Source organism: Opisthocomus hoazin, chromosome 8, assembly GCF_030867145.1.
Source record: "Opisthocomus hoazin isolate bOpiHoa1 chromosome 8, bOpiHoa1.hap1, whole genome shotgun sequence".
NCBI lineage: Eukaryota > Metazoa > Chordata > Aves > Opisthocomiformes > Opisthocomidae > Opisthocomus > Opisthocomus hoazin.
Window position 1 is genome coordinate 51,780,717 of NC_134421.1, and position 12,957 is coordinate 51,793,673.

At 41.5% G+C, this 12,957-nt stretch overlaps 1 protein-coding gene across 1 annotated transcript in view; it reads left to right on the forward strand.

Annotated features, from left to right (window-relative positions):
* The first annotated feature begins 1,504 nt into the window (after nucleotides 1–1,504).
* Nucleotides 1,505–12,957, forward strand: part of IL17REL (interleukin 17 receptor E like) — a 49,983-nt gene continuing 38,530 nt past the window's right edge. The window contains exon 1 of the mRNA XM_075429049.1: nucleotides 1,505–1,606. Coding sequence (XP_075285164.1) covers nucleotides 1,505–1,606 — 102 coding nt within the window. The remainder of the gene's footprint in view (nucleotides 1,607–12,957) is intronic.

Consider the following 12,957-nt stretch of genomic DNA (forward strand, 5'->3'; position numbering starts at 1 on the left):
TTGCTACAAGAAGTTTTGAACCAAAAGGATAAATAAATGAAAAGAGTTGTACAAATTCATTTAAGAAAAGTCCAGAAACAGCTATTGAAAACAGTGATGTGCACGTGGCTTTCAGTTCAGGAAATCCCATAAGATCCAGGTCACTGGAACTTGGCAGCACACAAGTTAAAATAATCAGTGGAAGCAGCATATTTAACTTCTTTCTTATTTTTCCTAAGCATCTGCTACTGATCCTGTTAGGCACAGGAGAGTGGACTGGGCAGATCTTTGATCTGGTGCATTTTTATGTATAGATGACAAAATTTAATTACTATTTTTTTACCAAAAGAATTAAATAACAGTTTGTTCAGTACTGTGATTGATACTGCTCTTTATCTTCCAAAAATAAAGTCGTATTGAAAAATTGGCAAACTGGTCTCACATGAAAGTATCTTAAGTACAAGTATAGTAGATACACTGACAGAGTAGACAATGTCTTTTACCTGTTTATTAAAAAAAATACTGGTAAGGCCCGAACCTAGCAGATGGTGTTAATTGTGTATTCTCTGCTTTAACTGATGTGAAGGGTTTTGCAAGAGCACTGAGGACTTGGGGTCTGGCACTGTCCTACTGAAAGCTATCGCAGTTGTGAGCATGTCCTCTCTATGGAGGAGTAACTCCGTATTCCACCTGTGGGCGTAATGCGCCACACACAGCCTCCGTATGAGCTGGAGAGTGTGTTTTGTGGAATACTTGTTCCTTGTGATGGGTAGTGGGACTAGGCACGCTAGCACCCAGGAAGGCATTCCTGGGCATTTTGTTATGCTAACAGGTACTGAGGCCCTGTGACTCCCTCGTACCCTGCTTTCAGAGCTGGTGGTGGTCAGCTGCTTTACCAAAGCGTGCACGCTTCCCAAGTGTGTTGAAAATCCAAAAACTGGAGACAGGCTGTGGAACAAGAGGCTTCTGTTGTTACAATTAAACAAGAAGTGAAATAAGTTCAAGGTACAGATTTCTAGGGTAAAGGAATCTGTTTTTCCTGCTGATGAAAACCAAGAAACAAATCTTCCAAGACTACCCACCTCAGCAAAGCTGGTTTTCTTTTTATTCAATGCATTAGAAAAACAGGAAAATAAGTAGGCATAAGAATGCATTTGGATTCCAGTGAACTTGCCTCATACATCACTCTAGAAACAAAATTCCCATTTACACACAGAATTTACAGAAAAGAAATTGGCTACAACTGATCTACAACTAACATGATGAAATGCAGAGGGAAAAAGCTTTTACTGTAATTGTCAGAAATTCATGTTTCCCATTTTTCACTACAGAACATAAGAAATGAGTTGAACATGCTTTTTATTTCACAGAACTAGCAATTTTCTGTCTTTGGAAAGTTTTGAAGGGAGGAGCTCAGAGGTGCTGTGGGAGGGACTAAAATTCATATTAAAGTTTTGGCATGAGAGGGAGAATTGTCAGAGTAGAAAGTTTCTTCTGAGGTTTTGCTTTTTTTTTCCTATTTAGGATGATAAGTATTCATGTTCAGATTCTTCTGATAATTCTTTTTTGGAATTCTGACTGTCAGATTATTCCCAGGATTGAAGAATGCGGACTTTCATGTTCTCAGGTAATCTCTTACTTGTTCCTGTTTGCTATCTATTAATATAGTAGTTGTATGCTGCCAAAATAAATGTAAGAAAAACAAGAAAGCAAAAATGGAAAAATATTTCAGCTGTCCTGAACATTCACTTTATATTCGTGACATTCTGAACTAAGTATCCAAAGTGGCAAAGATGACTGTTAGAAAGGGAGTAAGAAAATGCATTTTACACTACTTCAAATTGCTGTTGTTAGTACCATTTTTAATCGGTGTTTTGTATTTGAAAAAAAAATTATTTAGTTCATATTCATTGCTTTGGAGAGTCAGTTTTTACAACAGCAGTGGTGCCAAAGAGATGAGGGAGGGAGGAACGGGAGGTTTCAGAAATTGTTAATTATGTTAGGAATATATGAACCACTGACTTTCCTGTGAATAAATGAATTAAACTTGAGAAAGATTAAAACCTGTTTTTCATTTTGAGGGACGAATGTAACTGCAGTATTAAATTTAATGACTTATGTATGTGCATAAAAGCGTAGTGTGAACCATACCATCTCTTGAATTTTGTATGCTTCCAAATATCCCCACAAAGGGGCAGTGTGGAGATAGTCTGCTTCTGTTGGCATGCTGAAACAGCGAGAATACAGTAAATTGAAAGATAAAAGAAGAAAGCATAAAATGAAAGAGAATCTGATTGCCTAAATGTGGTGGTACTACCCAGATATTAAGTTAGTACATGTTACAGCAATTTTTTTCTATATTTTATACAGGTATCCTAGAAAACAGTAGGAATAAAGATGCTTATAAAATACTAGATTGAGGGACCCTCCCCCCAATATTTAAAGTTGTTTAATATTCCTGCATTCAAATTCTGTAGCCTCTATCCACTTAGATAATGGTTTTAGAATAATAAAATATAGCCATAAGAGATTAATCTCTACATGTACCTGAGCACTTTTCAAGAATTTTTATGTACTTATGTTTATGGATGCAAACACACGTGTATTTTAAATAATTTATGCTCCTTGGTCTGCTGCAATGAGAGTTTAAAATAGAAATGATTTATTGTTCTAATTTATCCCTCCAAAGTGTGTATGACTATCAGCACATAAAAAAAATCAGAAACCTTTTTTGGTGGGATTCAGTCTAGGGGATAAGATTTGCCTCTGGGAACCTTGTAGGGCATCTTTCTCTGTCATATCATAGGTAGGTTGGTCAAGAAGACCGATTCACCAGATGCCTAAAATATAGACACAACACTGAGGTTTTGTAGGCTGGATCACTTTCTTTGCCTTCAAGAGTTTGTCTTACAATTCTTCCAATACTGAAGGTTGGATAACTGAGAAAGGTGTATTTTTTTTTTTAATCTACAGGGGAAATACGTTGTTTCCAGTATAATGCAATCAATCATTTGTGATGCGAAAGATAGGATTCAGTTCATGTTCTCTATGTAATGTTTCTGCTAGTTTATTCAGTAGAATCTTGAATGAATTACTGAATTTTAAGACAAAAATGTTTTCTCACTGGGAACAATAATGAACTCAACAGGGCAATTCACTGCCAGCGTAGTATTTTCAATCTAGTGCAAAACATTTTAGCTACGTGAACTTTAGAGTCTCATGACTAACTTGTTAGAGAAAACTCCTTCTTCCTTTTCCTTTGGAAGCGACTTCAATTTCCCTACATAACCAGCCACAATTTGTGGTCTCAATCCCATTCCTACTCGAGTTACTTTAAAAGGGAGCAGTTTATCTTCTCCACAATTTATAACCCAATGCTCTTTATAGGGGTACTAACCAGGGTTTACAATTTGTCTTTGTCTGTGCAATGTATGTGTGCTGCCTTCTGCTATAGCACATCAGATCACAAAGTAGAGAATCAATTCCGTTTTTCTAGCAATTTGCTTAATATGATAATTAGACATAATTTTAAAACTATCAAAAGTTTTCTGTAGCTGCTATTGCTACAAGTGAGTGTTACAGAAAATTGTTTTCCTCTTTATGAACTTTTCCCATAAGTTTGTATAGCGGATTTCTCATCTGCAGTGTCAGCCCTGAGGTTATGTGGTTCTTCATAAAGCAGTAGGGGAAGGAAAAGGAATTAATTTGCATTTTTCTGCATTTTTCAAACTGTGGGTACTGTCAGAAGGTTTTGAGCAGGTTTAGTAACTGAAACTGCTGAGTTTGACCAGCAGACTAGATTTTAAGGTGATTATGTCCCTTGAATATTTGTAAGCAGTTTTGACTTGCTTGGGTACTTCTTATCAGAGTAAAGCATTAGTTGTACTTAAGAGGGAAATAGCGACATAACTGTTTTGAGGTATGTGACTTAAAAACCCATCACATTGAACTGTTTAGATTTTGGATCTTACTACAATTTTATGACTCATTCTTAGTTTACTGTAAGTATTCAGAAAGTCATCCTTGCATTGCCTTGTATAGAATTGTAGAATCATAGAATGGTTTGGGCTGGAAGGGGCCTTCAAAGGTCTTCTAGTCCAACCCCCCTGCAATGAGCAGGACATCTGCTTCTAGACCAGGTTGCTTAGAGCCCCTTCCAACCTGACCTTGAATGTTTCCGGGGATGGGGCATCTACCGCCTCTCTGGGCAACCCATGCCAGTGTTTCACAACCCTCATAAAAAATTTCTTCCTCATATCCAGTCTAAATCTACACTCTGTTAGATTAAAAGCATTACCCCTTGTCCTATCACAACAGACCCTACTAAAAAGTTTGTCCCTATCTACCTTATAAGCCCCCTTTAGGTACTGAAAGGCCACAGTAATGTCTTCCCAGAGCCTTCTCCAGGCTGAACAACCTCAACTCTCTCAGCCTTTTCTCACAGCAGAGCAGTTCCAGCCCTCAGATAATTTTTGTGGCCCTCCTCTGGACCCACTCCAACAGGTCCATGTCTTTCCTGTGCTGAGGGCTCCAAAGCTGGATGCAGGACTCCAGGTGGGGTCTCACCAGAGCGGAGCAGAGGGGCAGAATCACCTCCTTCGACCTGCTGGCCACACTGCTTTTGATGCAGCCCAGGATACGGTTGGCCTTCTGTGCTGTGAGCGCACGTTGTCGGCTCATGTCCAGCTTTTCATCCACCAAGTCCTTCTCGGCAGGGCTGCTCTCAGTCCCTTCATCCCTCAGCCTGTTTTGATACTGGAGACTGCCTTGACCCAGGTGCCCGACCTTGCACTTGCCCTTGTTGAACTTCATGAGGTTCACACGGGCCCACCTCTCCAGCTTGTCCAGGTCCCTCTGGATGACATCCCGTGCCTCACGCATGTCAACTGCACCACTCAGCTTGGTGTCATCTGCAAAATTTCTGAGGGTGCACTCTATCCTGCTGTCTGTGTCATTGATTAAGATATTAAACAGTACTTGTCCCAGTATAGACCCCTGAGGGACACCACTTGTCACTGATCTCCATTTGGACATTGAACTGTTGACCACCACCCTCTGGAGGCGGCCATCCAACCAATCTCTCATCCACCGAACAGTCCACCCATCAAATCCATGTCTCTCCGGTTTAGAGAGAAGGATGTTGTGGGGGGCCATGTCAAAGGCCTTACAGAAGTCCAGATAGATCACTTTTAAACTGTGTAAAAAAAATAAAAATAAAGAAACCCAACAGGGCAGGAACCTAAATTCTGAGACCCAATGTAAAAGTCAGATTTGGTGGTTCTCAGAGTGACACTGAGGGTTTTTGTGGGGAAGGGGAAGGGTGGTCAGAGATGGGTTCTCTTGTTAGCCTTTTGTGTCTACTGATGTAGTCACTCCATCATAGAAGTCCACTAGGTGGGTCAGGCAGGACTCGCCCCTGGTGAAGTCATGCTGTCTCGAATCACCTCCCTGGCCTCCATATGCCTTAGCAGAGCTTCTAGAAGGATCTGTTCCATGATCTTCCTAGGCACAGAGGTGAGGCTGAGAGGTCAGTAGTTCCCGGCATCCTTCTTTCTACCCTCTTTAAAAATGGGTACAATATGTCCTTTTTTCCAGTCACCATGGACTTCGCCTGAGTGCCGTGACTTTTCAAATATGATGGAGAATGGCTTGGCAACAAAATCAGCCAATTCTCTCAGGACTCTGGGATGCATCTCATCAGGTCTCATAGACTTATGTATGTTCAGGTTCCTCAGGTAGTCACAAACCTGATCTTCTCTTACAGTGGGGGGGACTTTCCTCCCCCACTCCCTGCCTTGAGGTCCATCCACTCAAGAGGTGTGGGAAAAGAGGTTGCTAGTGAAGACTGAGGCAAAAAAATTGTTGAGTACCTCAGCCTTCTCCTCGTCCATTGTTACTAGCTGGCCAGTCTTGCTCATCATGGGGGGTACACGTTCTTCGACCTTCCTCTTCTGGCTGATGTACTTGTAGAAGCCCTTCTTATTATTCTTAGCATCCCTTGCCAAGTTCAGCTCCAGCTGTGCCTTGGTCCTCCTGACCTCATCCAAACATAACCAGGCAGTGTCCCTACACTCTTCCCAGGATACCTGTCCCTGCTTCCACCAACTGTATATTTCTTTCTTAGTTTGACCAGCATGTCTTGACTCAGCCGTGCTTGTCTTGCCTTCCTTTCCTGATTTCTCACACCTGGGGATCAAGAACTCTTGTATTCTGTGGAAAGCATCCTTAAAGATCTGCCAGCTCTATTCTGCTCCCTTGTCCCTGAGGGCAGTTTCCCAGGGGGTCCTATTGACTAACTCCTTTAAGAGCTGCAATTTTGCTTTCCTAAAATTCAGGGACCTGACTTCACTCTTCGCCTGGCCCATATCCCTTGGGAGTGCCAACTCCACCAGTGTGTGATCACTACTGCCTAGGCTGCCTCCAGTCTTGACGTCACTGATTAGCTCCCTTGTGTTGGTGACCAACAGGTCCAGTGTCCATCCAACTGTGCTGGGACTGTCTATTACCTGGCTTAACAAGTTATCCTCAATGCACTCCAGGAGTCTCCTGGATTGCCTGCAGCTCGCCGTGCTACTTTTCCAGCAGATGTTGGGGTGGTTGAAGTCCTCCAGTAGGACAAGAGCCTGTGAGCATGATGCCTCCTGGAGCTGGAGGAAGAAGGCTTCATCAGTAGGTTCCCCTTGATTGGGTGGCCTGCAGTAGACACCAGCCACAAGGTTCCCATAGTTGCCTCAGTCTCTGATTCTTACCCATAAGCTTTCTACCTGCTCGTGGCTATTCTTTGGAGACAGCTCTTCACACTGTACCCATTTCTTGATGTAGAGGGCAATGCCTCCACCCCTCCTTGCTTGCCTATCTCTTCTGAACTGCCTGTAGCCGTTGATAACCACACTCTAGTCATGGGATTCATTGCACCAAGTTCCAGTAAGGGCAACTCGGTCATAACTTTCTAGTAGCACAGTGGCTTCCAGATGCTCCTGTTTGTTACCCATGCTGCATGCATTGGTGTAAAGGCACTTCAGCTGGGCCGTCAGCTGTGTTGCCTGCTTAGAGGAACGCCTCTTAATTTCTTTGAGGTATTTTTGCTGGTGTTTCTCAGTTGGCCCCTATTAACTCAGGAGCCCCTGGCTCATCTCTGTAGACTTCAAGTGCTGCAGTGTAGCCAGTACATCTCAGAGCAACAGGCTGAGGGCTCTCGCTAGCACCCTGTCCCTCTAACCTTGGCATGTCATCCCACAGCTGGTCATGGACAAGCCTGATATTATCCCCCTCCCCCTTCAAGTCTAGGTTAAAGCTCTGTCAATGAGCCCCACTAGCTTGTGAGCAAAGACCCTCTTCCTCCTTTGAGAAAAGTGAATCCCATCTGACGCCATTCTCTGATTACTGCAAACCCCAAAATTGTGGTGGTGACACCAGCCACAGAACCACGCATTAATAGACTGGGCCTGTCTGTTTCTTCCAGTGTTGCTGCCTGCAACTGAAAGGAGAGAGGAAAAAATAATGTGCTCCAGATTCCCTTACCAACTTCCCCAAGGCCTTGAAGTCACTTTTGATTGCCCTTGGACTATGCATTGTTGCCTCATTGCCACCCACAGGGAAGAACAGTAATGGGTAGTAGTCTGAGGGCCGTACCAGGCTAGGAAGTTTCCTAGGGATGTCCTTAACCCAGGCCCCAGGCAGGCATGAGACTTTCTGAAAAGGGGGGTCTTCCTGACATATGGAACCCTCTGTTCCCTTCAGAAGGGAGTCTCCTACAACTATAACCTGTCTTTTCTTCCTTGTGGAGGTGGTAGTGATAGAGGTGGTAGGCCTTTCTGATCTTGGTGACACTTCTGGTGTAGATGGACTGTCATCCACATCATCCTTTGACTGGTCTTCCACATCCAGAGCCTTGTACCTGTCGTACAGAGGCACCTGGGAAGGTGAGGTGAGCAAGGAAGGGGTTTGTCTGCCGCCCCGAGCATGGACTTCCCTCCTTTCACTCTTTTCCTTTAAGCTACTGCCTTCAGCCAGGCAGGGGGATGACACAGGATCCCCTTGGTCTTGATTTTTTTCTGGTGACTGTTCCTGTTCCCGTCTCAGGGAGGGCAGAGCAGGGTTCCCCAGTCTTTCTCTTTCTCAGACTCCCTGAAGCTCCTTCTTCTCTTCAGTACAGGGAAGGATGAAATAAAAGAACACTGGACATTTATGCAAGTATTACATGAAAATTTAAACAGCATGAAAATATACAGTTGTGGTCTGAGTGATGGCAAATGAACAACCAAGCTTTTAATATGTATTATGATTTCTTTCTCCTTCCTTATTTTAATGATTTGGCTTTAGCGCTCACGTGATATTCTGGTATTCAAAGGTTAAATACAACGGGCTTGGTCTCCATGCCTCACCCAATAGCAAACATATTTATCAGCCAAGTTTCCCTGTAAAAGCATGAGGGGATCCCAGCCTGCAATTGAAATTGGGTTTGTGCCCTACTCATCTTACAATCCACATTGTTTGTAAGCTGTACACAAAGAGACAGGCTTATGCCAAATTTGACTCAACAGCTGGTAGATGTCAGGAGCACTACATTAAAAAAAAACTCTCCAGAAAACTACCAAATAGTATTTGTACTGTCTGCCATTAAATGTAGTAACATTTCCAAAGTCCATGGGTAAAGGAGGAAACCCTCAACTGAATCTGGGATTTCCCTGCAATTATAAAGGTTATTGGCAGCAAATTCTTGATATAGCTGCTGCCTGTTCATGCTATTCAGAGGTGAAGTATGTGATGTTTCTTTACTGGATATTTATGCAATGGATCAATCCATTCTTGCTGAACACTACACACTGCAAAACCAGTCATATAATACAGCCCTTTGGCCACTAACTCAGCTGACATAAGTTGTCATTCTTTGTTCATTATTAAGGTAAGAAATTCATACTTCAAAAGTGATGCCAAGCCTCTAAAAAATGGACATGATAATCTAAGTGACACAATTCAGTTGTTCTCTAAAATCTGTTTGAAAAGCTATTTTTAGACATGGAAAATGCCTAAAGAGGCTGATCAGAGACCTGGTTTCCTCAGTGTGAGTGAGAGAGATACACAGTGTGAAGTCCCAACACAGGAAGATGATACAAACTTTTTTGTATATGCATCGATATAACTGATGACCGGAGGAGATGCATGAAAAACATTTCCTCTGCTAATATTTGCTGAGATGCAGTAGAATCCACGAGAGCATGCCCTAGACAGAAAGCCTGGGTTTTGCATCCCTGCCCGTTGTTAACTCACTTGTGTAGCCCTATTCAAGTTATTTCCTTTCTCCAGTTTTCACAAGTACCAAATAGCGCTGACCTTCCTGTGTGCTGTGTCTTAATTATGTGTTTTAATTAAGTGCTTTGAATACTGTAATTGAGTGTTCAGTACTCATTAAGTCAAAGCAGTCATACTTAAGGGGCTCAATCGTGTTGAGTCACTATATTAGAGTGATATTAACCCATTTGCTTATTATCCCTGCTTGCCTTCTCTGCCGGTAGTCAGGAGAGCTGCAGTTCAGCAAGTTTAGGTGACTTATCTCTTGGACTGTGTTTTGCATTTGCTCTTAGGGTCGAAAATAGCTTGGCAATGACATGAGACAGTTAGCTTCCATGTTTCCTATTGTGTCCTGTGCCACTGGCTGGGTGCCATTGCATTTCCTCACCCTGAGAATAAAACAGTCAGTGACAGGTACGAGCAGAGACTTAAAAAACTCTCCAGTGTTCCTCATTATTAGAGCATCTACCACCACCTCTTTCAGAAGAGGTGGAGATGGAGAAAGCTCTGCAATTCAGAACTTGCAAAAAATGCAACAGTAGCTCTTTTTTTTTTTTTCTTTCTGACTTCTCACTTCCTCAAGAACTGTGGAAAAAGGTTACAAGGTCTGGAAAGAGATAAGCCACTGGAGTAGCAAGAACAGCAGCACTACAGACAGTCATGAAAGTTGGGGGCACAAAAATAACAGATGTTGGAACTGGACCTGACAAGGTGTCCTGAAACTGAAACACAAGGCGGTGCTAGAAGCTTCACCACCATGAGACGTTAACATAAATATGTGCAATCAGCACCCATAGCAGGAGGTATATATTACAAAAAAAACCACACATATATAAGCAAGCTTAGCAGGAGATGGGAGCCGCTGACCTTTATTATTGGCAGCGAGTTTTAGCTAACAAATCTCCCTCAGTCCTGATCTTAGGGAGGGACAATATCCTTCAGCTTCATTTGGACGCAAAGCTCAGTGGTGAATATTGAGATTTGGGAGTAGGTGCTTTCCACAGCTGCTAAACATTGCTGTCTGGTTGACTGCTTTGCAGTTGGAAAGCTACTTGTAATTGATCAAATCTAGGTGGGACAAATTTATTGGGAGCGGTAACAACTTCAGTGACACCATGTGGTGTGACCTAGCTGGAATTCTTGCAGTAAGGTCTAGGATTAGCTTAATTTGTACATTTGCTGGAGCTGGCAATGTTGTACCTGTTATTTTGTCACATTTGTTTATACTGTCCTCTCTTGCCAGAATGCTTGTGCAGGAGAGAGAACCAAGGATGATCAAAAATGACAAGGACCAAAAATAAGTTTTGAAAAACTTTCTAGGGATAGGTTTGGATAGTTTCCTGGCTTTTTGGCTCAGCATTGAGAAGCTAGGCCTCACTCCAAGACAGGTAGGTAATTTGGAGCTAAGAAAGCTCCTCCTATCTCTGACTGAAAAGCATTTTATTTCTGGGAGCTGTGAATTCCTGTGTGCTGGCTACCAGGCTGTTCAAACCAGGAACCCACATTTGAAGTTCCGTGCATTGCATTACTGTCATCCTTGCAAAAGACCCCTAGGTTTTATATATCAACTCTGGCACAGATGTTTTCACAGTAGTTTTCGTACTCTCAGGAAAATATTTTTCCTTGTAAAACTTTTTTTTTTTTGTTGTTGATATTTATTGATGGTTTTTGGAAAACCAGGAAATTACTTGCCATCCGAAAAACACAAAACAGAAAATATGCCCTGAACAGCAGTGGGTTGCTGAGGAAGTTCCAGACCAGCTCTGAACTACTTAGCTAGGAATGATCTGTGATTCTGTGATTCTATGTGATTGCAGAACTTGTAAATTTGTGTATACTTGGACATCACAACCCTGACCCTTCCTTCATAACTGTAGGAATTCACTGGGCCAGAATTTTCTGAGGTTGCAAATAAGCTGGAAAGTCACAGTAGCTAATGATGCTGAGCACTGGAATCGATTGCCTGTAGAGCTTATAGAGATCTCCACACATGCTAAGAAAATATCTCTCAGATATGTCTTAGATAAAGGTCATTCTTCCAAAGGCAGAAATGTAGAGTAGATGGCATCTTGAGTTCTTTTCTAACCCTAATATCTCTGCTTTCATTCATCATTTTCTCTCCTGTGGGATCTAAGGTTGGTCTTCCAAGTCATATTTAACTTATTCCTTTGGAACAATCAACAGAGCCAAAGACCTGTCTTGCTATATTGCATATTCTGCCTTCTCAGCACAGAAAACATGGGACTCACCTTGAAAACTGTATGAGACATACAATCTCATTCAGGAAGTGTCTATGCAAAAATGAAGAAAGTTTGAGTTTTACTTTGCAAATTATCTGTGACTCTTGCAAGAAAAATGTTTCAACTTAGTTGCTTTGAATATGCATGGTAAATTTCAATCATTTCTGGAAGACTTGTTGTCTTGGAGTTGCCTCTACTTGCCTGCATATTTTCAGAAAGTATGAATCATATAAACAACATTGTACAGTACTAGATGTGCATTCATTGTCTTTTCTTGGAAAAACTTTGAGGAAATAGAATTTATTGCAGTTAATACATTTCACTGTCTCCATTTCTGTTTTTCCCTTTCATCCTTACATATGCAGACTTCCTTGATCTTTTTCCCACTTCCTTATCTCCCTGGCCTGATGTTCTTCCTTCCATGACTGTAATGACAGATTTCTCCATTGCATTCCAAATTTTGATATCTTTGTATTCTACTTTTTTCCGCATTTGTGATTTGTCTTTTTTTAAATGTATTTTTGCAATTCTCATTATAGTATCATGCTTTGTGCTTAGTTTTGGCCAGTAGTATGTGTCTTTTAATTTTTCCCCTCATTTTCAATATGTTATATTTATATATGATACAACAGAATAATTTTGAGAGCATGATCACATCTGTGTTACCATTCAGTCTGCCTTTGTAGCTTATTTTCTCTTCCACTTAGAGGGAAATAAAGCACATTTTTAGGCAAATGTGTGGTATAGGTGGTTTTCAGTGAGTAAGGGCTCATTAAAAATGAGATGTAGGGTGAAGCAACATATGAAGGTACTGAACACTGATGGGTTTATTAAGCTGAGGCCATGCCCAGGAATTATTGCTGCCTCTGTGGACAACAGCGTGATCAGTAGAGTCAGGTGAAACAATGCTGCTGTTGTAAAGATGGTGGAATCCTGCCTCTTTGGAAGCCTTTCCTTTGGACCTCTGCCTCCTTTGATTGGACTTTGCTAACTTTAGCAGCTACAGTATGTGGAAGAAACACAAGATAAAGCCAAACTATATGATTATTCCATAGTTTGGGTGATTTCTTTTTCTCTCCCTCCCCCCCATCCCCACAAAATTGATTTAACAGTAAAAAGATAAATAGACTATATAATGACTTTTTGAGTAATTATTTTTTATTTTGTATTTTATAAGTTTTATTCTTCCTTAACATTTCCAAATTTATTCATAGCTAACTTCTATATCAGTTATCTCAAACTTAAGATGTTTCAGCTGGAATGCACAGTATAGATATGTTTCAGTAGGGCTTTTCTACATTGGAAATTTTGAATGTTTTTTAAGTCTTTGTGTACTCATACTGCTAGATCTTTCTGGGAAAGATGTTTTTGGCTTTTGTTGCTCTTGGTGGGAGAGGGAAACCATGTATGCAGGGATTCTGGTATAAGATTTCTAATGTAGGATTAA